The sequence below is a fragment of the Arvicola amphibius genome, chromosome 7, assembly GCF_903992535.2.
Source record: "Arvicola amphibius chromosome 7, mArvAmp1.2, whole genome shotgun sequence".
In the NCBI taxonomy this organism is placed as follows: Eukaryota; Metazoa; Chordata; class Mammalia; order Rodentia; family Cricetidae; genus Arvicola; species Arvicola amphibius.
In genome coordinates, this window is record NC_052053.1 from 13,882,523 (window position 1) to 13,910,341 (window position 27,819).

At 45.5% G+C, this 27,819-nt stretch overlaps 2 protein-coding genes across 4 annotated transcripts in view; one reads left to right on the forward strand and one right to left on the reverse strand.

Moving 5' to 3' along the window:
• Positions 1-10,813, forward strand: part of Tlk1 (tousled like kinase 1) — a 108,682-nt gene extending 97,869 nt beyond the window's left edge. The window contains exons 18-21 of one of the 2 annotated variants that reach the window (XR_005286121.2): positions 5,628-5,739; positions 6,833-6,940; positions 7,725-7,986; positions 8,594-10,813. Coding sequence is in view for 1 of the 2 variants with exons in the window: in XM_038335832.2 (XP_038191760.1) it covers positions 5,628-5,739; positions 6,833-6,940; positions 7,725-7,901 (397 nt within the window). In the remaining variant the exon portion in view is untranslated. Of the gene's footprint in view, positions 1-5,627; positions 5,740-6,832; positions 6,941-7,724 lie in introns of both variants that reach the window. The other variant, XM_038335832.2, reaches the window with a different exon arrangement.
• Positions 10,814-23,595: 12,782 nt separating this feature from the next.
• Positions 23,596-27,819, reverse strand: part of Gorasp2 (golgi reassembly stacking protein 2) — a 30,865-nt gene continuing 26,641 nt past the window's right edge. For both annotated transcript variants that reach the window (XM_038336789.1, XM_038336788.1), the window contains 3 exons: positions 27,459-27,542; positions 26,452-26,571; positions 23,596-24,697 (listed from right to left, as the gene is read on the reverse strand). In XM_038336789.1, the coding sequence (XP_038192717.1) occupies positions 24,360-24,697; positions 26,452-26,571; positions 27,459-27,542 (542 nt within the window). In that variant the 3' untranslated portion in view covers positions 23,596-24,359. The remainder of the gene's footprint in view (positions 24,698-26,451; positions 26,572-27,458; positions 27,543-27,819) is intronic.

Below are 27,819 nucleotides of genomic sequence, written 5' to 3' on the forward strand. Positions count from 1 at the left end.
GAAATCTAAACTGCAAAAAGAATGGCTCAGCATACACATACAACTTTAATAGATAGCAGCCAGAAACTTCTAGGGTGAGTCAGAATTCAGTTTTTTTCTATGATGTTGAGTGATATTATGAACTGAATATGTATTTTTACGGATGTAGTGTCCCAGCTGGCATTGGTAAGAACTGTGAACCTTAGGCCTTCTCTATAGAAGTTTTGTGATTTTTTTTCTTTTTTCTTCTTTTTTTTTAGTAGATACAGGATTTATTAATTGTAGACTGTAGATAAACTCATATTTTAGTCTTTAGATTTGACTCTCAAAATTTCTTTCTGTAGATATAAATCTAGCTGGAACCAATTCCTGACTGTAAAAGTCATCCTGAATGTTGTCAGTGCATAGCTGGCTTGGGTACCGTTACTGTTTCCACTGTGAAACACGGTGACCAAAAGCAAGTCGGGAGGAAAGGGTTTATTTGTCTTACACTTCTTTGTCCATCGTTGAAGACAGTCAGGACAGGGACTCCCTCTCTGATGACTCGAGTTTGTGGAGTTACATGCCACTAGCCAGGACTCTGGGCGCTTACCAAACCATGAGTGTGGCTTCTCACATGTACTGCCAAGGTCACCAAATAGAAAACACAGAGTAACCTAATTCTCAGAATAGATGAGAGTAGCAAGAAGTTAGTTGGATTTTACTGGGAAGAGAGCTGCATAAAAGCTGCACCGTGGCTGTTGAGGACCTTCACAGTTTCCTGAGGCCATACTGACCATTTCCCTGCGTTACTCAGATTCCTGCTGAGTTTACTTTCCTCAAGTCATATGTGTGGTCAACTTTATACCACATGGAAATCATATCATCTGCCTGTGGTACTGCCTAAAAATGTGATATCCAGCCGGGCAGTGGTGGCGCACGTCTTTAATCCCAGCACTTGGGAGGCAGAGGCAGGCGGATCTCTGAGTTCGAGGCCAGCCTGGTCTACAGAGCTAGTTCCAGGACAGGCTCTAGAAACTACAGGGAAACCCTGTCTCAAAAAACTGGCATGCGGGCATACATTGAGGCAGAATGTTGTATACATAATAAATAAATAAATCTTAAAAAAAAAACAAACAAAAATGTGATATTCATAAAAGTGAAGTTACTGCTTTCCTGTTGAAGAAAACTGTCACTCAAATTTATAATCTCCTGAAAGTTAATAGTCTTTTTTTTTTTTTAAATTTATTAGGTTTTTTAAACATATCAATCTAAGTTCCCACTCCCTCCCCTCCTCCCATTCGCTCCACACACCCTCCCACCCCACCCCCATCCATTCCTCAGAGAGGGTAAGGAACATTGCTTTATGGAAGGTCCAAGGCCCTCCGTACTATATCTAGGCTGAGCAAGTTATCCATCCAAAGAGAATAGGATCCCAAAAAGCCAGAACATGCAATAGACATAAATCCTGGTGCCACTGCCAGTGGCCCCTCAGTCTGCCTCAGCAACTCAGCTGTCAACTACATTCAGAGGGGCTAGTTTGGGGCTTGTTCCTTCCTAGTCCGGTTGGAGTTGGTGAACTCCCATTAGCTCAGATAAACTTTCACTGGGTGTACTCATCATGGTGTTGACCTCTTTGCTTATATTCTCATCTCTTCCACTTTTCAACTGGACTTCAGGAGCTCAGTCCAGTACTCTGATGTGGGTCTCTGCCTCTGTTTCCATCAGTTGCTGGATGAAGGTTCTATGGTGGTATTTAAGATATTCATCAGTCTGACTACAGGGCAAGTCAAGATTGGCCCCCCCTCCTCTCTATTGCTTAGGGTCTTAGCTGGGGTCATCCTGTGGATTCCTGAGAATTTCTCTAGAGCCAGGTTTCTGCTAACCCTATAATGGTTCCCTCAATCAAAATTATCTCCTTTTGCTCTCTCTCTGTCCTTCCTTCTTCTCGACTATCCCATTCCCTCAAGTTCTCCTCACCCCTCCCTTCTCCCCTCTTCTTCATCTTCTACCATCTCTTCTCTTTCCACCCCATGCTTCCAATTTTATCAGGCGATCTTGCTTGTTTCCAATTTCCAGGTGGATCTATATATGTTTTTCTTTGGGTTCACATTATTTAGCTTCTCTGGGATCATGACGTATAGGCTCAATGTCCTTTGTTTATAACTAGTATCCACTTATGAGTGAGTACATACCATATTTATCTTTTCGGGTCTGGATTACCTTACTCAGCATAGTGTTTTCTAATTCCATCCATTTGCATGCAAAATTCAAGATGTCATTGTATTTTACTGCTGAGTAGTACTCTAATATGTCACATTTTCTTTATCCATTCTTTGGTTGAGGGGCATCTAGGTTGTTTCCAGTTTCTGGCTATTACAGATAATGCTGCTATGAACATAGTTGAACAAATGCTTTTGTAGTATGATTGAGCATCTTTTGGGTATATGCCCAAAAGTGGTATTGCTCGATCCTGAGGTAGATTGATTCTGAATTTTCTGAGAAAATGCCATACTGGTTTCCAAAGGGGTTGTACAAGTTTGTATTCCCACCAGCAATGGATGAGTGTTACCCTTACTTCACATTCTCTCCAGCATAAACTATATCATTGGTGTTTTTGATCTTAGCCATTCTGACAGGTGTAAGGTTGTATCTCAGAGTTGTTTTGGTTTGCATTTCCTTGATGGCCAAGAATGTTGACCATTTCCTTAAGTATCTTTTGGCCGTTTTGAGATTCTTCTGTTGGGAATTCTCTGTTTAGTTCAGTACTCAATTTTTTATTTGGTTTATTTAGAATTTTAATGTCTAGTTTCTTGAGTTCTTTATATTTTGGAGATCAGTCTTTTTTCTGATGTGGGGTTGGCAAAGATCTTTTACCATTCAGTAGGCTGTCTTTTTGTCTTAGTGACTGTGTTCTTTGTTTTACAGATGCGTCTCAGTTTCAGGAGTCCCGTTTATTGTTGCTCTCAGTGTCTGTGCTACTCTGGTTCTATTTAAGAAGTGGTCTCCTGTTCACATGCATTGAAGACTTATTTCCCACTTTCTCTTCTATCAGGTTCAGTGTGGTCGGATTTATATTGAAGTCTTTAATCCATTTGGACTTGAGTTTTGTGCATGGCAATAGAAATGGATCTATTTTCATTCTTTTATATGTGACATCCAGTTATGCCAGCAACATTTGTTGAAGAAACTTTCTTTTTTCCATTGTATAATTTTAGCTTCTTTGTCAAAAAGGGTGTTCATAAGGTGTGTGGGTTAATATCTGGGTCTTTGATTTTATTCCATTGGTCAGCCTCTCTGTTTTTATGCCAATACCAAGCTGTTTTCATTACTGTAGCTCTGTAATAGAGCTTGATGTCAGGGATGGTGATTCCTTCAGAAGTTCCTTTTATTGTACAGGATTGTTTTGGCTATCCTAAGTTTTTTGGTTTTTCCACATAAAGTTGATTATTGTTCTTTAAAGATCTGTAAAGAATTGTGTTGGGATTTTGATGGGGATTGCATTGAATCTATAGATTGCTTTTGGTAGGATTGCCATTTTTACTATGTTGATCCTACCTATCCAAGAGCATAGGAGATCTTTCCATTTTCTAGTATCTTCTTCAGTTTCTTTCTTCAAAGACTTAAAGTTCTTGTCAAATAGGTCATTCATTTCTTTGGTTAGTGTTACACCAAGATATTTTATGTTATTTGTGGCTATTGTGGAAGGTGATGTTTCTCTGGTTTATCTATCAGCTTCTTTATCCCTTTTGTATAGGAGGGCTACTGATTTTTTTGAGTTGATATTGTATCCTGCCATATCACTGAAGGTATTTATCAGCTGTAGGAGTTCTCTGGTAGAGTTTTTGGGGTCACTTATATATACTTATATATCATCAGCAAATAATGAAATGACTAAAGTTAATAGTATTAACTAGAAGTCTTTTAGCCATTTTTGAACAGGCTGTTTTACAACAGAACCCTAGAGACCTATAGTAAAAAAGTGTTTCTTCTCTGTAGAACTCTCAACATTGATTTCTCTGTCACCTTAACTTCACTAATGTTGAACAGTGGGAGTAAATTGCCCTCTTACAGGTGGACCTCAGTCAGGAAATCTTGGGTTAGGGACTTATAGGACAATATTCATGATGTTCTTATGTAGAGACATAGGACTTTTTTCCAGGCCTGGTGGTAGTGTCCACTGATAATCTCAGCACTCGGGAGACAGAGACAGAAGGATCTCTGTAAGTTGACAGCCTGCATGGTCTACAGAGTAAGGTCTAGGCCAACCAAGGCTACATAGTGAGACCCTGTTTCAGAATCGACAACAAAAAGAATATATTTCCCATAGAAATGGTGATCCAAACAAATGATTGGTTTTCAATGTTGAGTTATTTAGACGTTTATTTGGGGACTGGGGTGACCCTTTTAGAACATACATATTGCTTTTATAAAACTTCTCATCTACAGAAATTTAAAATTGTTGTCAATATCACTAAGGAAAAGTCAGTTTTGTTTCTTACCTGTACTGTTGTCACCTACAAAATTGTTCCTGTCATTGCTCTTTTGCTTACGTATCCTGTGCGTGGCGAGATTCCTGCATGTTCAAGAGCTGTGCTCCTTTCAGCCACACACCTAACTAAACACCTTCATCTAGCATCAAATTATTTTTAAGTGGACCGTGGTTTAACTACATTACTCGTCTTTTTTTAATTTATCAGAGTTTTGAGTTGTGTGATGCTTGCATCTCTGATGGATTGTTTTACTTTGGGGGGCTGTTTTGAGACAGGGTTTCTCTGTGTAACCCTTGCTGTCCTGGAACTCACTCTGTAGACCAGGCTGGCCTCAAACTCAAAGAGATCCACCTGCCTCCACCTCCCAAGTGTTGGGACTAAAGTCGTGTACCACTATGCCTGGTGGATTCTTTTACTTATAACAAGATAATGAACTTATTTCTACCTTTCATATATCAAAATATGAATTTATGAGTAGCAGTTTTAAATTTTAAAAGTTAGTGTTTGAATACTTGGTATATTTCACACACTGGTAGTGCTTGAAGCTGCGTGCAAAATCAAAGCTCCTTGCATTTCTTGAAGTCTAGTGCAAGGAAAGCTAAATGCTTTTATAGATGTACCACATCGTTCTTCCCTAACATGGGGAAGGAAGCCATGTTACATGCCCGTGGAGGGCAACAGAGAAAACTCATGTCCAGAGGTGAGTGAATTGGCCTTGACTTGCCAGTTTGGAGGAAGAAAGGGGATGATATAATTGCAGATTTTGAAATTTATGTTGTTGATTAGGATAGGTCTTATGTTACAATAAGGAATATGAGATCCTGTCTTATTGGAATAAATGAAGACTTTGGGTGGCTTAAAGGAGATAGTCTCTGGTCTGTTGTGTATTCTAGGAAGAATTGGCTGCAGCTTAAACTGTTCGAGTAGGGTAGGAGAGTGTTTCTTTTGTTATTAGAAATTTACTCAGATTACACTATCACAGTAATGATAATGCTTTCTTTGGACATAAATACACTTTCTCACAAAGTTGTATTTTGGTTCTGGAGTCAAATGAATTAAAACTTTGGTTTTCATTGCTGAAAACTGCTATTATGTGTAAATAAAGTAAGCATTCTAAGATTTTAAAATTTTGAGCTAAACATTACATCCCTTTTTCCTCCTTCCCATTACTTAAAGGTATTTACCTCCTGAGTGCTTTGTAGTTGGAAAAGAGCCGCCAAAGATTTCCAACAAGGTTGATGTGTGGTCGGTTGGAGTCATCTTCTTTCAGTGTCTCTACGGTAGAAAAGTAAGTTGTGCACATCAGTTCTTCTCTGTAGAAATAAATTCATGTTTGTTTGTCTTTATGTGCAAAATTTCAGTAACTTAGAATCAGTTTAGATCCTTCCAAGGAATGGCACACTTCTTGATTGCGTCTTTGTATCAGAATTATTTTAACAGTTGATTTGGTTGGTCTCTCCTTCTTCCTTGCCCAAACATTTTCTATTGGGAACTCTGGAGTTAAGCACTTTGCAATGTCCTTCGTTCCTTACACTTTCTCTTAACTCCCACTGCCCCTGCAGACATTTGGTCTGGATTCCAATTCCTCCTGTAATTCCACAGAGAAATGCCATCAAATGTAGTTTTCCCCAAACCTGTGTTACAGTAAAATCAGAAATGCAAGTTGCCATGGATAGTGTCTAGTCTGTGTCCTGTTCAGTCTCCACCACTACAAGAAGAGGTGGAGGAACCTGTCTAAAAATGTGCAGTATATGATGCCTGCCTTTGTTTGCTTTCTGTTGTTAATATTAACATCATGACCAAAAGCAACTATGCAGGGAAGAAATTTTCAGGTTGGGATATAGGTTATGGAAGGCAGGAACGAAGCAAGATTCACAGATGAGCACTTCTTGCTGGCTTGGTTCAGCCTGCTCAGCTTGTTTTTTCTGTTCACCCAAGGACCACCTTTCCGGGGATAGCCCTCCCACATCAGTTTAGTTACCAAGCAGTAAAATACCCCATAGACATGCTCATAGGCCAGTTTAGTGAGGCAGCGCTCAGTTGAAGCTCCCAGTCAACTCTAGCTAATGTTAAACTATTAAAAACTGACTAGCATAGAGACCAAACCCGGGTTTCCTGGCTCTCATTCTAGGGCTGTTTCCTCCTAATTACTTGAATGACAGCCTCATTTGCTTCTCTATCACATGGGGTTTATCTGCTGGGGACTGATTGAATGAACGTTTCCAGACTGTTCTTAGCTAAATCTTGTTTCAGTGAGACTACATCCCAACTTTCAGGTAACTGAGGACAAGATATTAAGATAAAATCATTTTTGTGGTGATTCTTTGTTTTAAATGTTTTATTTCAATATTTTATTCTTTTTTTTTTTTTTTTTTTTAAAGCCATTTGGTCACAATCAATCTCAACAAGACATTCTCCAGGAAAACACAATACTAAAAGCCACAGAAGTTCAGTTCCCTGTAAAACCAGTTGTAAGCAGTGAAGCCAAGGTATTGACCTCATATACGTTTGTGAAGTGTCTGAGTTGTGGCTCTGGTGTGGTTAGTGCCTCAGTAGCCACAGTGGCCAGAGTGGCTGCTGCTGCAAAGAGTGCTGACTTGCTCTGGAAGCAGAGACTGCTTGGGCCTTGGGATATGCTGTCTTCATTGTTAAGCATTAAATATGCTTTTCTTTGAAATTGAAAGAGAAACTACAACATCTGGACCCCTCATTACTTTTTGGTCTTATTGAGTCTGCCCATTCTAATGCTGAGATACTTAAGTGTATAAAAAGAGGGGCTGAAGAGGTGGCTCAGTTAAGGGCACTGGCTGCTTGCTTTTCCAGAGGATCCAGAATCAATTTCCAGCATCTACACACTTGACCACCACCTGTAACTCCAGTCCCAGGGGATCTGACACCCTCACACAGACATAAATACAGGCTAAACACCAATGCACATGAAATAAAAGTAATGTAAAAATCACTTTGTAAACAGAAATGGAGCATTCCAACAACACATCCAAAGGAAGCAATAATCAAGGCTCCCATGTAGCACCCAGAGTATGTGTCAAAGGAAGCAGTAATCGAGGCTCTAATGTAGCACCCAAGGCACCAGTGGAAGGTTCAGATTAGAGTGAAAATGTCATTGGACTCCCAAAAGTTCTTAAGGTTTTTGAACTACCTATAAAATGTGTTCTGTTTATAGTTTTTAATGTGTCCACCTTTCCAGAGGAGCTGGTGGGTTGAGATCTGGAAGGTAGAACATCATTTGCATTGCCGTCTTTCTTTTTGAAGGCCTTCATAAGACGCTGTTTGGCTTACCGAAAAGAAGATCGATTTGATGTGCACCAGCTGGCAAATGACCCCTACCTTCTCCCACACATGAGAAGATCCAATTCTTCAGGAAACCTGCACATGTCTGGGCTGACAGCAACTCCCGCACCTCCTTCTTCAAGTGTAATCACGTACTGACCCTCCTTCAAGATTGGCATGATCTCTGATTGGCTTCCAGATGCATACTTGAATTTGAGTGTTCTGGTTCTTTACACAGGACATGGTAAGAGTTTCTGTGAGCTAAAGCTCTCCCTGGAGTCATGTGTGAGGGTGGACAATGGACAGTGACCCAGTGCACACTCCTCCCTCTGCCCTGGAGCAGCACGGAACAGGAATACCATGTTACAGCGGAGAAGAGGGGACACTGTAAATAACGTTTATAATACCTAAATATATTTGATTGTTACCAGAGAGTTCTAATATGAAGGGTAGTTTTTCATTATTTAAGAACACATGGAAAATTATGAGACATTTCTAACACGGGAGCTACAGTGCCTGGTACAGCGTCAGCACTCGGCAGCTGATCTGCAGAAACCAAAGCAAGAACTGAGCGACAGCGGCCGTGGTGTGTTATAGTAGAATGTGAGAGTTAGGGTCTCTGGACAGTCGTAGACTTTGTCATTTGCCTATTCTGACTTTTACCAAGTTGTACCTCAAATCACATGTCCGTTCCCCCACCGCTTGTGTTACAAGGGAGCTGTCATTTCTGGACACTTCACACCTTTAACACAAAGAGCTGCCTACTTTCAATCAGTTGCAGTCACTAAATGATAGCATTCCCAGGGCTTTCAGTGTTTTAGAACTAACAGGCATTTTTCTTTTGTTTCCAGGCCTCGTTCATTAAAACAGGAGACAGTGTGTAACCAAAAGCAGGCCAGTTCTATGCAGGATAATGATAAATTCCCTTCTGGCTCTATTGTAAATTACTGTACAGATGTCCTATTACAATTACTGAGTTTCAGCAGCTTATTCTTGTACAAATGTTTAAAAATACTGCTTTTCTAATTGGATATTGTATTTTTTTTAAGTCTTCTTGAAGGCGCTTTAATTGCTGCTAAATGATATTGCTTTTTTGCTAAAAAAAAAAAATTGAATGACCTCGTTGAAGGCACAAGTTGACTGTACATCATGGAGAGATATTAAAAGCAGGCATTCATTAACAATCAAGGCATGTAAAATGATCCATGTTGGGCATATTGAGTTCTTTCCATCAGTTTTTTAGGTTCTAGGGCTGTGGAGCACATAGATACTAGATTTATAAATTGTTCATGGTTATTCTACATTTCTAGAAAGTTCTTAGCATCAAGGTGGGATGATGGTCCCATAGAATGTTTCTTGTGGTTTGTACAGATTTGTTAAAATGTGAACATTTTCTGACTGCCTTGTGTGGTAGAAACCAATATTTTGGGGGATGCTGTATTTCATTCTCGTACGGATTCTTTTTCTTTATTGTCACAGTCATAATGCTGAGACTGACCTGTAAGTTGTCCATGGTGCAGAAAACAGGCTCTCCCTGCCAGACACCCCTTAACATGTACAGTTAAACTGTGGCTCTTACCTGATGTTGCAAGCCATTTTGTTTGTTTGTGTTTTTTTTTTCATTGTACATAGACACTTCGTCTGTTTAAGATGCTGCTGGAATTACAGAGAATGTAGCCAAACAGTAATAAACAATGACAGTTAAAATGTAAAGACTGTGAAGATTACATTCAAAGAGAGCTTTCTAGATGGAGGTTCCTAACAGATCTTTACTTACAAAGCAGATGGCTAAATTCCTTAAGCATACTCCAGACAAGTGTGAAGTGTTTCAAGCTGTTAAAGTTAGGCCTATTAGCCTTCCTCCGGGCTAATCCTGTGAGCTCCTCGGGTCATCAGGAGTGCTTTCAGGGCAGCACCACTCCTGTTTAGATTAGGACAGAAACCCTGAAGGACACTGATGTGGTCACCACATGCCGGCACTCAGTGACTGCTTACAGTTGATGCCCACACGGAAATTCATGATCTGAATGAAAATGCCCAGCTTTGTTTAACATTTTGAAGTGGTGAACTTGGCCAAGCTGTGCCAGTGGGTCATTGATGCCCCACATTTGTGAATGAATGAGAACAACTGCAAGGGTCAGCTTCTTAGAGGCTGAGGCAGGGGGATGATGAGTTTGGCCAGCCTGGCTCTGGAGAAGGACAAGGATACATCTCACAAACACAGGCCAGGGAGAAAGGAGGAAAAGAAGCCATAAAATGAAATTGCTTCCTTGAGTTCAGCTTAAGTGGATTATTTCAGAATCAAGAGTGTGTGTATTGGGGTGGGTGGTGGACCACCAAGCCTGAAGACCTGAGCGCTGGGAGGAGAGAATGCACAATAGTACACTGTAGTGTGCTGCTTCCTCACACGTGTACACACACATACACACACACACACTAAGCAAATGTTTATAAAAATTCAAATAAGAGTGTATTAAATGAATTAATTTATCCATGTCTTCTAAAGCTTTTCCAAACGTGGATTTAAATAGCCTACCAGTATTTGGGCCACATGAACCAATATCACTTTCACAAGAAACTGGAGCTTGTTGCTAAATAATTTCCATGTTGCTCTGGCAGTTTCAGCTCCTGTGTCTTGAGGCATATTGATTGTTTTGTCTTCTGGAGTCAGCGCTGGCTGTAGGTAAATACGCAGTTCTCACTCTTGGAAGTAGCTGTACAGGTTGGGGTGTAGTTCACTGGTAGAGTGCTGTACTTAGCTCATGTAGGTTCAGTCCCCAGCCAGAATAATAATAATAATTAATACATTAGTTTTAATAAACATGGGGACGTTGAGAGGAAGTAAGTACAGAAGCTACCATGCTGACATGTATGTCGGGGGCGAGAGATGTGTGCTTGTTTTTTCTTCTGGCTATGCCCCCTTTTCCTACAAATAACTTGAGTTTAAATGTGAACAAATGTTTGTGCAAATACCTCGTTACAGGAAGCCAAAATGGTGGGATCTCAACAAGACATCACTGTATTGTCCCGCTTTGATGTTTGTGACCTATTAAATACACTGTTGATCACTATTATGCTACCAGATATGCTTTGGTGGAAATGTACATTTATGTTAATAGTTTAATGATTTAATTACATTGCTGTTGGACGTGTGTGTGTGTGTGTGTACGTGTGTACGTACGCGCGCGTGCTCGTGCACACCCGTGTGCTCAGTATAGCTCTGTTCTAAAAGTCCTGTGTCAGGTCTTTCCAGTTTCACTTGAAGTTTCCATGTTATTTGATCCTCCAATACACTAAACTTCAGTGTCCTGAATGTTTAACCTAATTCCAGAACTGCTTTGGCAGCTAGTTTCTAAAATGAATTCTTAGATTTTGTTTCATTCTGTGGTGGTTTTAAACTGTGTGTACCTTGTCCATTTTGATCTGAATTGGCTTTCCCACCCAAAACATCTCCAATTACCTTACCCCTACCCCCATTCATTTATTTATTTAGGGTTTTATAGCCCAGACTAGCCTAAAAATTAATGGTAACCCTCCTTCCTGAGCCTTCAGAAGGCTGGAATTACAGGTGTCTGTTAACTCCACCCTGTTAAAAGAATTTTTTTTCAATAGGGAAGATTGAGTGTATATAAACCAAATTCAAAACTAGTTTTCATGGAACCATACCAAATATTGGTAGAAAGTCTCAAGAGAAAAGCAGGGTGTGTGGGTTTGGCCCGCATGCCCCCGGGCCTTCAGCTCTGGGGTGTGGACCCCCTGCACAGGCAGTCCTCGGGGGCATTGAAACATGGCTAACCCTTTACAGTTTGGAAGCAGGGTGCTGACAGCTGATGTCCGGGCTCTCCATCTGAGAATGAGGATCAGAGTCTGCTGTGGTGCTGTGCGGGTCGAGTTCAAGTCACTCAGGACTGTGCCCAGAACTTAGTAAATGCCAGCATCAGACACTTTTTGAAACTCAAAAGGTCACCGCTTTTGCCTTACGCATAAAAAGCAGTCCACTTTAGTTCTTGTGGTAACTTACATTTCTTCAAGAAAGAAGTGCGTCCTCCAGGTTCACTCCAGTTCCAAGGAAGAGATGACTGGGTTCCCAGGAAAAGGAAGGTAAACAAATGGAGGAGAACCCAGAAGGATCGTGCTTTGGCCAGTGTTGTACGTTCTTTTCTTCAAAGCACTTCTGTCTGTGGAACAGTTGTTTGAAGAAGGGTGGGGGAATCTGCTCCCCAAAAGAGGAAGCCAATGGGACAGAGAAGCTGGGCTCAGTGACCGATCCATGCCTGCAGCCTCAGTGTAGGGAGATATGGAGGCAGGGGGTTGAGCTGAAACCTGGGCTACAAAGACTGCCTCAGTTAATTAATTAAAGGAATCCCAAGGTGTCACTTTTCAGTGCTAACAAATCCAAGAGCAAATGTGATTTTTATTTATTTTTTTTATAATCATAAAAGAGCAAACCTAAGGTATTGGGATGCCATCAGAGCACAGTGTTGGTGGCAGTGAGGCACTCGAGAGCTGCATCCTGTCCCAGCTCCTTTCAGATACCATAAGGGCAAGTTACAGACTAGTGCCATATATCCTCTTGTGTTCTGCCTCCTGCAGTCAGACGAGGCCACCCATGAGTAGGGCCTGTGTGCTTCCCCATGGAGGAGTACAAAGTAGCTCCTGGCTTCTTCCTGCCAGTGTTCTCTTAGTATTGAGAACTTTAGAACTGACTGGGTCAGGAACTCCCTCAGAAGGAAGCCTGAAACTTTGGAGAAGTTGTATCCCTCCATGTCTTAGGGCTGATGCGAACGGTGCCTTCCGTGTAGAATCCCCTGAGTGCCTCCAGCAACTTCAGACTTGGGTGTAAAGCTTCAGGCTTAGATGGTTGGAAAAGCCATATGTCTTGGGTCTAACATTACGAGCCCAGCATCCTGTCCCAGCATCCTGTCGTGGTGCTGTGTGTGTGTGTGTGTGTGTTAATTCATCCACTTAGCAGGAGATAGCAAGGTCTTCTGTAGGGCAGGGTAGTCATCAGACTTAGATACTAAAGTTCCTGAAAATGAGTGTGGCGTTGACAGTTTTATTTTAGCTTCTTCAAAATACGGTTATTTTGTCTACCAATGACCAAATTTGCAGCTTCTTCTTTTAAGAAGGTGTTCAGGAAAAGGATAATGCAAGATGGGGTGGGGGTCTGTCTCCTGCTTGGGAGTCAACTCTGACTTTGCCCTCCGTGTTAGTTTATTGTGTGACCATAGTCACTCACCTCACCTGTAAACTGTCCAGTAATAGCCCCTGCCTGGCAGGAACCTAGCACAGGAAACCATGCCCCAGGACATAAGAGAGGCTTCAGGACCTCCATGGAAGCCTTTGGGAGGCCCTAAGAAGAGATGGCAGACTTTGCAGCACCTGGTTTTGATGCTGTCTTTGAACCGATTATCCTGGCATGACTTCTGTGTGAGGCCTGCCTGTGGCTGGGACACAGCAGGCTCTCATAGGGTCCTCACCTGCCCTAGCACACTCAGCTTTGGGAGGCCACACATCCGTAGGCGTGCAGCTGGGTGTGTTGGACTGCTTCCTAGGCTAATGCTGTTCCTTCGTACTCTTAGGAATCTCAAGACACCATGGTTTAAGTCTTTAAAAGAAACCTTGAAGGCATCACCTCCCCCCCAAAAGCATTATCAGATCGTGCACATCAAGATACAAAATTCCCAGATAGTGACCAAGTTAGTGTAAGGAGTTTAAACAGCACAGGCAGGACTATCTTTGTGTGTCTTGACTCAATAGCATGCTTACCTTCAAATATACTTATCCTTGCCTTGGGCTAGCAATGTATGTGCTTCCATTTGTTGGAGAGGTGAGGTTTGGGGGGAAAGAATTATGCTAATGTGTAGTTTGCTCGGTATTTTGTTGGTTTTCTTTTTAACTTTAAAAAATAGGTCTTAACCTTTTAGTAGTAAAATAAACTGATTTGTAAGGGTCATTTAGACTATCTTGTAGCATGTGTGAACTGCTCATTCTGCTAAAATGGCCACAAAATGGCTTGTCAAATTTCTTGTTCCATGGAGTTCATTTAACTCCCACATTTCTAGAAAAAGCCATAATCAGAGAGGAAATCTGGAAAACATAAAGGCTCACCCTAGGAACGTTCTTGGCTCTGCATTGGTTGAGGGGATGAGTGTGCCTGCATTCCTTTAGTGGCCTGGCACGAGGACACAAGTGGCAATGAAGTGTCTTGTTTTCAACATGTAACATGAAACCTTGCAAGGCCTCTTGTCTGTTTCCCAGGCCAGCCATGTTGGCACTAGAACTTTTCCCTTCTGGTTTGGAGGGTTTGGGCGAAACCACCATGGAAACATCGCTCTCCTCTTGCCATTACCACAGGATTAAACGGTGAAGCTGAGCAGGGTTCGCGTCTCTTAGAAACACTGTTCTTTCTGTGTGCATTTGCCCCTTCTTGGTAACACACAGGGTACACTTCAGTAAAAGACAGTAACGACTGGAGCCCTCAGCATGTGACTTCATGTATCATCAAGTATTAGGGCCCCCAACACACACACATACACACAAGTTTGGAGTTTTTGTGGTGTGGTTATTTTTTTCCATTGAGTCAAAATGGTATAATAGGATAAGCTAGAGTTACAAGTCCCCTTCCACCCCAGAAAGAAAAGCTCAATTCTCAGTCCATGCAAAAATCTGTGCAGGCTTGGTAAGAGTCCTTGGCAACTCTCCAAGCCAGCTGTCCTTGGTATGGAGTCTTGACTGATAGCAGGGCGTGTGTGTTTATCACACGTGAGCACATTGGGTCATTTGGGGTTCTGTTCCTACACTTACAGCCGCTGGAGAAGAGAAGCAAGGGAGGGCACCTGGGTTCTCATGCCTCAGACCAGGAGTCATCACAAATGCATACATAGTCTCGTGTACATAGGATCAAATGTATGCATAGTCTGTAAGGTCATCACAAATGCATACATAGTCTCGTGTACATAGGATCAAATGCATACATAGTCTATATATAGGGTCATCACAGATGCACACATAGTTTCGTGTACATAGGATCAGATGTATACATAGTCCATAGGGTCATCACAAATGCATACATAGTCTTGTGTACATAGGATCAAATGTATACATAGTCTATAGGGTCATCACAAATGCATACGTAGTCTCGTGTACATAGGATCAAATGCATACATAGTCTATAGGGTCATCACAAATGCAGACATAGTCTCGTGTACATAGGATCATGACTTCCCAGATGTGGGGAGCACATAAGAACTCAGTGGAAAACTGACCTAGAAGATCCTGACGTCATCATTAACAGAGTAATTGTACATACTAGCAGGGTGCACTGGTCCAACCCGAGTGCATGAGTGCATTTCCCTCTCCTTGCCTCATGTCCGGGACCTTAGAGCGTCTAGATCTTCGTAAACACATAATGGGCTCTCATAAGCTTGGCACCCTCCCCACGGTGAGCATGAAATCGCTCCTTCTGTCTAGTTGCTATCTTACATGCTATCACATCACTTATGCTCTAGTGATTGCAAAATTGGGTGTCTGGCATGCTTCATAATATTCCATCCATCGAGGCCCAAACTGATCCCCAACTCTAGATGGAAACTCCTGGAGACCCGTGCCTCGGAGTGGGAACAAGCTGAAGCTGCCACCAAGGTCCATGCTATGTTCCTTTATTTATTTATTTGTCTGTATGCCTGCAGGCCAGAAGAGGGCACCAGACCCCATTACAGATGGTTGTGAGCCGCCATGTGGTTGCTGGGAATTGAACTCAGGACCTTTGGAAAAGCAGGCAGTGCTCTTAACCTCTGAGCCATCTCTCCAGCCCCATGCTGTGTTCTTTAAGAAAGGATTCACAGGAATAGATGTTACCTGTGTATGAGACGCTGACTTGACCATAGCAAGCTAGAGTTATGCCCATTTTGTAGGTCTGAGCAGGAGCGATGTAGGTCTAGTCTGCTCATAGCGTGGCAGCAGGAGCTGAGCTAATCTGGGCATGGGGAACCACATAGCTCAACTGCTTTAAATGATGAGCACCAGTCTCTGTAAGCATCTTTCTTTCAACACAAAGGTAATTATGTCTGCCATGGTGGTTCATGCCTTTAATTCCAACACTCGGGAGGCAGGGGCAGGCGCACCTCTGGGTTAAAGGCCAGCCTGGTCTACAAACTGAGTTCCAGGATAGTCAGGGCTGTTACACAGAGAAATCCTGTCTTGAGGGCAGGGGGAAGTATTATAGTCTCAGAAGTTTTCAAGTGTGAGTCTTACTGTGTTTGAGATGCCTTAAGATCCCCAACACACTGTTTAGAAACTGTTGATGTGACAAACGTACCCCAGACTTCATTCAGAACTCATTATGAAGAGAAAAATCACACCTGATTTTTGCAGAAAAGTGATTTTATTGCAAAGTTTAAAGGATACATTTCTATTTCTTATCCATTTGTGTGTGTGTGTGTGTGTGTGTGTGTGTACCTACCCCCCACCCTACCCTCCATTGGGAAGTGAATGAACCCAGTATTAGATGGGTTGTCAGAGGCAGAACGTGTCCCCCCCCATGACCTTCCTCAGTTACCTCAACCGTCACTTCCATGAGGACAGATGTGGGCTGAAGCATCCTCCCTTGCCTCCTTTATGCCCCTGCTTGGTCTAGAGAGGGTCATGGCCAACATGCTGCAGGAAACCTGAGTGTCCAGCCATCGTGTGTCCCAGCCATCTCTCCCCCCTCACCACTTGGAGTTGCGCTCACAGCGTTCACTAACAGATACCCGCAAAGCCAGATGTGGCCCCAAGGACTGAATGGCATCTGCGGGAGGGCCGAGCAGGGCTTGCCTCACTGCCGCCGGTCTTCTGACCAGAGACTGAAGCCCCGGGCATATGAACACAATTCACCAGACTTGTCTGGATTTTCACATATTTGATTTCCCAAGTCAGAAAAGACTTCTACTTGCTAACGAGGGTTTTCAAACCTTGATCTCTGCAAAAGGCAAGATCCTCAGAACTGGGTGGTTTGAGCACTTTACCCCTGCGTTCAAGGCCTTGCAGAACGGTATCCCAACCCATGCCCCATTCCATGCCCAGCACCACTCAGCCACCCTCCCTTCATCTAAGAAGGGGGTGTCGCCCCAGAGTCGCGTGTGCTACTTCCCTGACCGTCGTGAATGACTCTATTCGTTTTTCCTGAACCCGAGAGAACGTCTATCTGTAAACCTCTGATGTAGTGACTGCTGGCACAATCTGTCCCGTACCCACCATCTGGGCAGAAACTGCCAAGTGTCTGGGCGCGGAATGCAGCAGCCAAGCGTCCCAGCAACCATATCGGGCACCCGAGAGCGGACGCGGCCAGAGGGGGCGGGATATTACACCAGACCTGGTCCCAGCCACGTTCCTCACAGCCTGGATCCTTTTGGACCGATACTCCAGAGATCCCCGGTATCCTCTACCTAGTCAAGCATTAGTGCTGGAAAGATCCGGGAGCCCGACCACGCCTTCCACCTTTGCTGTCCACGCCCCGGGCCCTGCACAACCGGCCCGTAGACCCCGCGGTCTCCAACGGGGCGCAGCTTTTCTAAGTTTGCAGCGCCATCTGGTGGCCTTTCAGTGCTCACTGCGGGTCCCTGGAACCTTTCTGGGACGCCTTGTTGGGGCTGAAGCTTGAGCCAGCACAGATAGATCTACCAGGATTCAAACTCCCACCCACAGCTCCCCTACCGTGTGAACTAGCTTCGGTCTAGGAAAGCATGCCTGGCTCACGTCTCTCCAAACGTGCTCCTTTTTTTTTCTCATTAAAATAGAACAATTGTTTTTCAATATATATTTAAATATGTATATTAAATTAGAAAAATTGTAATAGTTTCTTCCATGCACCACTGTTGGTAACACATCCCATACGATTAAGTCCAAAGCCTTAACCTGATAACCCCAGTTCTCTCTCTCTCTCTCTCTCTCTCTCTCTCTCTCTCTCTCTCTCTCTCTCTCTCTCTCTCTCTCTCTCTCTCTCTCTCTCTCTTCCCATCCCTTCCTCCTCCCTTTTCCTCCTCACTCCCTCCCTTCCTTCCCTTCACCTTTTTTCCCTTCCCTTCTCCCTCCCTCCCTCCCTCCCTCCCTCCCTCCTCCCCTCCCCTTACTTAGTAAAGACCTACATTTAAAAATATGAACTTCCTTATCTCATGCTTTACACTTTTTAATATCTGCTCACCCTGAAGAGAGATACAGCCTCAGCACAGCCCAAGGTAATGAAGGGGTCATTAGACTCCCAGTGACTTTAAGCTCCACTCCTGGTTCAAAGGAGCCTGGCTCTTGCTTTACCTTGGCCGCCTAACCAAGCAGATGGTGTTTGCTGCAACGCACCCCCTTTTTTTTTTTTTTTTTTTTTTTTTTTGCCATAGAAGCGCACGGGGCTAACCACTGAGCTTAAGCGAAGCCATGTTACACATGTGTGCCTCCTGGACCTGACAGTTAATGGTACTGTGAGAACAAACCATGCTTAGCCACAGTGCAGACTCCTGACGCCAGGTCTCTGGGCCTGTCTCTAGCGCTACACAAGGACTTTCCTAGTTAAACTGATCCGATCCAGCCGTGCAGAGCTGTCGGGGAGAATCTGTTGGGGAGGCAGCTACCTCCGTGCTTAACCAGGCACAGAAGAGGATGTGCCTATGAGATGGCAGGGGCTTCGGAGAGCCAGGACAGGAGACGGCTTCCCCAGACTCTAACCCATTCTTCTTGGCTAGAAGTAAGCTTCTTGTTTGTGCACAGTAAAAAACAACCCAATTATGTGTTGAAAACTGATGGGAAGGGGATATAACTCATGAGTGGATAGCACTCGCCCCATATGTTCAAGATCTGCCCTACATACGAAAGCACACACCGTAACACTGCTGCTGCATGTCTGTAATTCCAGTGCTGCCAAAGTGGAGGCAAGAGGATCAGGAATTCACCGTCAGCCTGGGCTAACCGTGACCCAATCTCAACACTAGCAATTATTAGGATTATACAGGAAAGTATGAAAGAAGAAATTAGCTGTTCCTGTAACCTGCCTCCAGTTATCCTTAGTCAAGGGCTTTCTGAAGACGCTTGCCCCTAGCCCCAGGAAGAATTGGTGTTTCTGTGTGCATGTGTTCTCATGTGAGCGCACACAAGGGCCTGGAGCCCACAGGTCACCCTGGGCTGTTCCTCAGATGCTGTCTGTCTTGGCTTTTGAGACAGGGTGCCACAAAGCTCTAGTAATTGCCAAGTAGGCGAGGCTGACTGGCTACCAAGAGTCAACTTGTCACCTGCCTTTGCTTCTCTGGTGCTGAGATCACAAACACCTGCTACCATGCCTGGCCCTGGGAGTGGGGGTGGGGTGTGGGCTGGGACAAGGTCTGACTACATAGCCTTGGCTGGCCTGGAACTTGCTATGTAAACCAAACTGGCTTTGAATTCACAGAGATCCACCTTCCTCTGCCTCTGGAGTTCTGGGATGAAAAGTGTGCTCCACCGTGCACCAGCTATGCCTTGTTTTCTTTATTTTATCTTAACATGGGTTCTGGGGGAATTGAACTTGGTTCATCGTGCCTTTAAGGCAGGTGCTCTACTAACTAAAATCATCAGCCCCTATGAGAGGTGCATTCTCACCACTTGCTTGCCCCTGGCACCCGAGAAAACGTCCCCTCTGCCCTTCCTCCGGCCTGTCACTCCAGAGTCAGAATAATTCGTTGTGATGCTGCTTCCCTGCTTTTCTATTTAGCAGCTTGTTTTGATGTTCAAGAAGACTAAAGGAACCCTGAGTGAGCATGCTAGATTATCAGCTGTGCCAACTGCTAGTCAAACTGGGGCCAACACTGCCCCTCCCGTGACCTTTGTCACCTTCCCTGTGCACAGAACCATCTGACTCACTCAGCACCTAAGGGGAAGGAATGTCAGTGGTCAGCCTAACTTTTTTGTTGTTGTTGTTTTGTTTTTCAATACAGGGTTTCTCTGTATTACAGTCATGGCTGTCTTGCTAGAACTTATTCTGTGGACCACGTTGGCCTCGAACTCACAGAGATCCGCCTGTCTCTGCCTCCCGAGTGCTGGCATTAAGGGCTTATGCCACCATGTCTGGCTGTCAGTCTAACTCTTATCTCCTTCCCTGCAGATGTGAAAAAAGTTTCAAAAGCTCATGTATGCAGAAGCTGCTTCCACCGGTTGGCCTGCAGACAGGTGAAAAAGCCTGCTGGTGCTTAGAAAGCAGCAGACTGCAGAGAAGAGGGGGGAATGTTCCAGGATAGTCAATCACACTGTGAATCCCAAGTTTGTGTTTGTGTTAATTAAATAAAATCAACCTTGGGTTGGTGCGAGAGAATTGTCTGTATTCTGTCAATCATGTTTTAAGTAAATGCTGATTGGCCAGGCAGGAAGTATAGGCGGGTCAACCAGACAGGAAGTAGAGGTGGGGCGATGAGAACAGGAAAATGCTAGGAAGGAGGAAGCCCATTCCTCTGTAGTCCTGCACAGACCACCAAGGAAGCCGGATGTGATCTGCACCACCGAAAAAGGTACCTAGCCACGTGGCTAACATAGATAAGAATAATGGGTTAATATAAGTTATAAGAGCTAATACGAAGCCTGAGCTAATGACCAATCAGTTTATCATTAATACAGACTTCTGTGTAATTTCTTTGGGGCTTACCAGCTGTGGGAACTGGGCAGGACAGAAACCCCAGCAAGCAGGCCCTCATGTTACATTGGGTCAGAAGGTGGAGCCAGCAACTGGTTGAGAGAAAATAATCATAGAGAGTCAGAGGGAGTCTGGAAGATGGATAGAGAGGCACACAGGGAGTAGTGGGAAGGGACTTTGAGGGTGGCAGAGTGAAAGAACAGTTTCTGAGATGCTGACAAAGAGGGAAGGCCAGCTAGTTGTTCCTCAACCTTTCTGAGCTAGTAGGTTTTCACCCCAGCCCCTGACTCCTGGGTCTTATTGCTAAAGAGAACGATAGAGATGTAGCGAGAACTACATCTGGTGGCAGTAGCAGGAGGCCGATCTGGCAGGATGGAAAAGTCATGCTGGGTTGCTGCCAGAGACAGAACCAGTAACTGGCGCTGCAATTACTGGCTCAAACAGCAGTGAATTCAGGTGTAGCCACTGTGCCAACAGAAAAACAATAGGGGAAAAAAACAACAAAAACAGGGAACAAACAAAACAATACCCTTCCTTAAAAGGTAACATAAAAGATAGGACCACACCCTGGAAGAAAATGCTTTGATAGACTGCTAAGATATAGCGCGTGTGTGGTGTAGATGCATTTGTTGCTGACGGAACACAAGGATGGAGCGCAGTGGGGCTTTCTGACAGCCTTGGGGCCCTGGCCCTGGATTCTGGGCTGCTCTCCTATAAGATTTCTTCAATGCCTGAGCCTGTTCTGTCATGGTTGTGCGCAGTTCCGCTCTGCTCCTGGGTCTATTTCTCTCGGGTCACACAAGTTTCTGTGAAGTTGCCTCTGGAGTGGGATGGAGTCTCCTGCAGCCCGGTTCCCACAGTGTCAACAACCAGGCAGGACAGCCTGGGGCTTCTTGGTGTCTGAAAGTTGAGCTGGGCATTCCACGGTTTCTAATTTTACGGGTCATCACCCATGCTGGGGTAGGTGATGCAGCTTAGCTGCCTGTGCGTTCCCCATTCCTGGAAGTAGCCCCTACCTCATACTCCTATGAACCCCAGAAACACACATGCTCACTAAGACACTAAGATGAAATTTCCTTCGGTCCACTATTGGTGCCCTGACGCAAATAGGTGTTTGTTCACATCTTCCTTGGAAAAGTCCCACAGGGTGCTCCCACCAGCACAGAGAGTACCCAAACAGTTTGGGAGGAGTGGGTGCTCAAACAGTCAACTGAGGCCCATCTGTGAGGGTACAGTGTCTGCAGGGACCATCCTTTTGATATGTCGTATGGGACGGTGTGCTTTGTTGATGTGTGTGTGTGGGGGGGGGGGGGTTGCCTGCTCCCTGCAATGGGTGATGGGATGGCTCACCAAGCATGAGCCATCCGAGACTGGATCTTCCTCTCGAGATGCCGGTGGGGCCATCGTCCTCTACCTCAGCCGTTCTCGACCTTCCCAATGCTGCAACCCTTTAATAGCGTTCCTCGGGTTGTGGTGATCCCCACAATCAATAGTTATTTTGTTGTTCCTTCATAACTGTAATTTTGTTATGAATTCTAATGTAAACAGCTGTGTTTTCTGATGGTCTCAGGCGACCCCTGTGAAAGGTCCTCATAGGGGTCTTGACCCACAGGTTGAGAACCACTTCTCTACATAGCACATGGCTGCGTGCCTCCTTTCTACCTAGAGACTAAGAAAACTCACCCCTACTTGAGACAAGAGCTGCATAGCCCAAGGGGACTCGATCCCTGCTGGACTGGTTCACCCAGCAATTAGTACTTACTTCTCACGGGCTAAGGTCCCTCTGACTATCAGGCACTGGAGGGCAACAAAGGACAGACAGCTGCTGAGGGAATTAAGCCTGAGGGAGGCCTTTGATTCCCAGTTCCCTAAGCCTGATTCAGCAGGGACCTTGAACTTGGTAAGGGGCTTTAGAAGTCTTACTGAAGCCCCAAGGTGTGTGTGTGTGGGGGGGTTGGGGGTGAGCTGCAGAAAAACTGAGAGGTTCTGGAAAAATCTGTACGATTTAGATAGCCATGGAAATTAGACTTGTAAAATGTAAAATGTAAAAATGTAAAATGTTAAATCAAAGGTAGTTGAAGAGACAGACAGGGGTGTCTGTCTGAGTTCTCAACGGCAGGTGTGGCATGGCTGGTAGGGAACCCGAATAATGTGCTTGGGACCTTCTGGAAGGCTTGAGCAATGGGAGAAATAAATGGCAAAGCAGTACAGGTGGACGGTAAGCTTGACTCAGTGGTCGGTAGTTATCTCCAGAGTAAGCAGAGCGTTATTTCTCCCGTGTGGAGTATAGTGGGGACAGAGGTTGTTCAGCCTGAGGTCCTTTTAGCCGCTAGGTGTGGTTGATGGCAATGTGGCACGGGCCATGCTGCTGGCTGGGAGCCTGTCAAAAACTCAGGAACTGGCTCTAGAGAGAAACATAGCAAACAAGAGCATGGCTCCGAGCTAGGCTGAGTAGCACTCGCTGGACAGCTAGGACCATGGGGGATGGGGAGATGCTCAGTGACCCCAGGGTGGCGGCAGCTCCCTAGGATAGCACTGTGGATGATGGGACAAGGGGTGGGGCTAACGGGGTAGAGTCTCATCCAAGGCTTTCATACCCAACGTTGCTCTTTTGACCAAACAACTGATACAAGGGATGCCGTCTTTCCAGCTGCTCGTTAGAGACCCTTCACTGGAGGCATGCTGCTTAGTCATTTCAAAGCTGGAAATCTGCTCACTTGCTCTGACTGTCTTTTAACAACTGCTGTAGCTTTAATGAGTGTGTGTGGACGTGCATGTATAGACCAAAGGTCTACATCAGATGTCTTCCTCAATCACTTTCCACCTTATTTTTTGAGACAGGGTCTCTCACTGAATCGCGAGCTTGCCAATTTGGTTCACGAGCTGCCAGGGAACTTCAGGGATGCCCAGTGCTGGGACTGGTGGAGCCCTCTTCATCATTCCACTTGAAGCATGTATGTGGCTCTGTAAGGGCATCCTGGGAGAGGGGCTGGGTTTCTGATTGTTAGCAACGGCCACTGCTGCAGTGTTAAGAGTCTTTATGCTGGCACCAGGTGAACCACTTCCATCTTACTTCCAAAACAGGGCTAGTGGATGCATTTACATCTCTTAGGAAACCAATCCCACTTAATTTAGCATCTCTTGGAAACTTAGGAAAGCACACCACAAACTGACTTTCGAGATGTGAAGCACATGTGACGTGTGCATGTGCAGATATAACACAAGGAGAAAAGTAAAGCCACTGTCATTTATTGCTGTTCTATGCTCTCCCGGGGTCGCTATACTGTTAAGTAGCTACAAAGTGCAGCACCTCCTTTATTTCTCTTTAAATGCCATCTTACTGCAGGCACCTAAAGCAACAGCAGCAGCTACAAAATGGTGTCTGAGGAATTCTGAGTTCAGAACAAGATCTGTGTACAGGCAGAATAAAAAGATGTTCAATTACTAGTGTGCTGTGTAACCGGAGCAAAATGTCTTCAAGGGGAGTTTCGTGTAAACCTTAACAGAGATGTGACTCATAGAGACCAACAGTAAATTCTTGTTTCCTTTTACAGTTTAGTGAGGTGGTCTGTGTTCTTGCAAACAATTTACAAAGTACAAGAAACGTTGCGTGTGGGCACTAGGCATAAAATATTTCATTTCCTTACAGAAGGAGTAGCAGTGGGACAGGGAACCTAGCGGGCACCCTGCCATCTTTCCCAAAGATGTACAACCCAGAATGGCAGTAGATGCCTGGCAGCAAGCCACCCATAACAACTCTTTTTGGTTGTTGAAAATACAAGCACATTCTCACACCCCTCCCTGGCTATGATTCCACCCACGTTGGTGGGAGACAAGCCCTCGGCCTCTTGCGTAGTTTCCCCTTGGAATTATGTACAGGATGCCTACAGGTACGGCACAAACTAGTATGAAATCAATGGTGGTCTGCGCTCCCAGACATGATCCTGTGGTTAAATAAATAGACCACGTTGATTGTGAAGACTGATTCCAAGCTAAGAAGACTCAGAAGCATTTGCATCCGTAACTGCAGAAACAGACTTCTCAATGGCGGGGGTGGAGTCGCCGACTCTGTCCTCAACAGTGGCGGGGACCGTGGAAGCAGGGGCCGTCACATCCACAGTGAGTGAGGAGCCAACCTCTGCTTTTGCAGTAGTCACGACAGGGTCAGAAGGTGGGCCCGTGGCAGGAAGGGAAGACAGTGGCTCCCCAGCGCTGGCTGCAGAAGAGCCCTCAGGAACCAAAGGGAATGGCGGGAGAAACTCGGACGGCAAGGGGAGAGGTGCAATGCCAGTTAAGTTTCGGGGAGGCAAGGAGGGAAGAGGTGGCAAACCTAGGACAGAAACAGCAGAGATCACATATCCTCCCAGCACCCAGCACGCTGCTATCAAGCACCTCTCTCTGTGCTTCATCTAGAACCTGAAGCTCAGGAGGGACCACGAGCCACAACCTCCGCTGACCTCTAGCTAGGGCCAAAGTTCCGACTCCCAAGCTTCACTCGCTGAGTCCCACACTCAGGGCATCTGCTGATGGGAGAACAGGTCCTCCCAGAAGGAAAAGCAGCACCCCATGGCATTTGAGGGAGCTAGCTGGATGTGAGACAGGCAAGGTGCCAAGTCCAGTTACAGCTAACAGGAAGGAGCCATGAAGGAGCATGGTAGCCACCCCGCACCGGGGAGGCCCTGAGACTGACAACTATTTATGCCGTTCTTACTGGGATCGTCTGGAGATTTTCAAAGCAGGAAGAGCTAAGAGAAGGCACTGGATAGTGTCGTTCCATGGCAGGAGAGAGGTCATAGACTTTTTTCTCCCCTCTTCTTCATATAAAAGAGGAATGCTGATTAGAAGTGGCTGAAATCTGCTGACTCCTGCTCTTAGCTTGCTGCATTTAAGACAGCGGGGACCAAGAATCCAGGCACCAGGGAGGAGCAGTGGTGTGGTGAGCATGACTAGGGTTCTCTGGCCCCCTTTCTTCAGCCCTGGCTGAGGATGTGTTGAGCTGATGAGTATACAGATGGTGAGAATTGCAAATCTGCCGGAAGTGTGACAGTGACAACCAATATTGAGTGCAGTGGGATGCATCACTGCAGGGTCACCAATACTTAGTGCAGTGGGGTGCATCACTGCAGGGTCACCAATACTGAGTGCAGTGGGGTGCACCACTGCAGGGTCACCAATACTGAGTGCAGTGGGGTGCATCACTGCAGGGTCACCAATACTGAGTGCAGTGGGGTGCATCACTGCAGGGTCACCAATACTGAGTGCAGTGGGGTGCATCACTGCAGGGTCACCAATACTTAGTGCAGTGGGATGCATCACTGCAGGGTCACCAATACTGAGTGCAGTGGGGTGCATCACTGCAGGGTCACCAATACTGAGTGCAGTGGGATGCATCACTGCAGGGTCACCAATACTGAGTGCAGTGGGATGCACCACTGAAGTGCCACAAATGGGCAGTCGTCGGGCCGTCAGCAGGAGCAGACGGGGTGCTGCTGTTTCCCTTTCACCTGGACATAAAGTCTGAGTCCCACCGGTTGGCAGCCAGACTTCTCAGTCGCCACTACAAGCACCTGTCAACAACAGACTACTTAGCTGGCACTCGTGGTTGAGCACTTGAGAGGCTGCGATGGGAAGATGATCCGTTTGACGCTAGCCTAGGCCAGTCCCACAGTTACACCGTCTCAGAAAAATAAAAAAGAATGAGCCTCGACTACACAGCATAGGCACCAAGCAGCACCCCCTGTGGCTGTGGCCTTAAGCAGGCAGGAAAAAGAGGGGCTCGGACACCTCTAGCAGGTGACCTATACCACATCCTCAGATTCAGCCACAGTGCCACTCCACTGACCCTCTCTGTGTCGGCCTGTCTGCGGCCAAACCTGTCAGGCTGTAGAGAGAGAAGGGGGAGGCAGTGGCTGACTCATATAGACTTCTGTTTTCCTCCTCTTCATGAAAAGATGAATACTGATTAGAAGAAGCTGAAATCTGCTAAGCTGATTTGCTCTGATGGAAAAAGACTGGGCTGGAGGCCTCACTTTCCTGAATAGTTTTTATTAGCAAAATCCTAGGAGGGTAAGGCAGGCAACATACCCGGGTTCCCGAGCTCCGGCAAGGTGACCCCTGGCATGATGTGCGGAGCAGGGAGGTTGAAGTTGGGGAGGCTGGGGAGATTGGAGAGGTTAGGCAGCCCTCCTGTCAAAGGCATCAGACCTGAACAGAGGGGAAGAAAGAGCACACGGTAAATTGTTTGCCTGGGAAGGAGATGGGTCCTCAAATGCTGATAAAAGTACTCCACCCTTCTTCAGCTTCACTTCCTGTGTGGTGGCTTCCCATCTGAATACATAAGCAACAGCTAACTGTCACACAGCTCAGCATGTTCTGGTATCTAAGTGATTAGACTGTGAAAGCAGCAAAAGTTAAGAACAAGTAGCAAATGCTCCTACAACCCTGGAAAAGAGAGATGCTGCCTAGTGGTCCAGAACCTGGAGAGAAAGTCCACTAGCAACCACGTAGGAAGCACAGCTGGATTTTTCTTTGATGGCAGATGTTTACTGTCTGGCTTTCTTTCATACGTGTACTAAATGAGACTGACATTTGCAAAAGCAGGAATGAACATCCCCAGGGGCACCGATCAACTCAAGTCCACACACTAAGAGCTCACCACGCTGCCCCATCACTCTGTGCACGCATGTGCAGCTCAAGGCTGACCACACCTGCACATGGACAGCTGCAGCTCTAATCTGAGGCCCTGACAACACACACACTCGTCACTGAGGTGACAGGTCACTGCTAACAGCCAGACAATGGGACTTGGTCTGCATTCATCAAGGAGAACCTTTCTAACACTTGAGCCGTTCAGGACCTGAATAAGGAGCCTTCTCAGCCAGGGCACCCACAACAGCCATGAGGAAGCTCTGAGTGCAGACGGGAGGTGAGATGGCAGAGAACCCCAGGCTGACTGGCACCTGCCTCCTGGTCTGCTGAGGAGAGCAGCACACGCTCTCCTGTCTCAGAGCTCTGCAGCGCTCACGGGATGAAGAGGAGATAGTCTCAGAAGCAAATACCATCACTGAGCATGTCTCTAGACTGCTGCTTACTTGGTAATGTAGTAGCTGGGTTCACTGGTGGCACAGAAGCAAGGGACTGGTTTACTTGCGGCAACAATGGTACAGTTGGTACACCTACAATAAAACATTAAAATAATTTTAAGCCAATTTTTCTGCCAGAAAATAAACAGACTATATACAGGGGGACACTGTCCAGTCCTTCACCATGACCAAGACCCAACCACTGTGTGTCCTTTGCTGTGTCACCCTTCAGAGCAACTCACCAATATACAGCCCTGACAGACACCTTAGTCACAGCTTAGAAAGCTATGTGGCCTCCCCTGGATAAGATCACATGACGGGATGTCTGCTACTGACCTAACATGGGCTAGATCCATAGCGGGCTCATGCA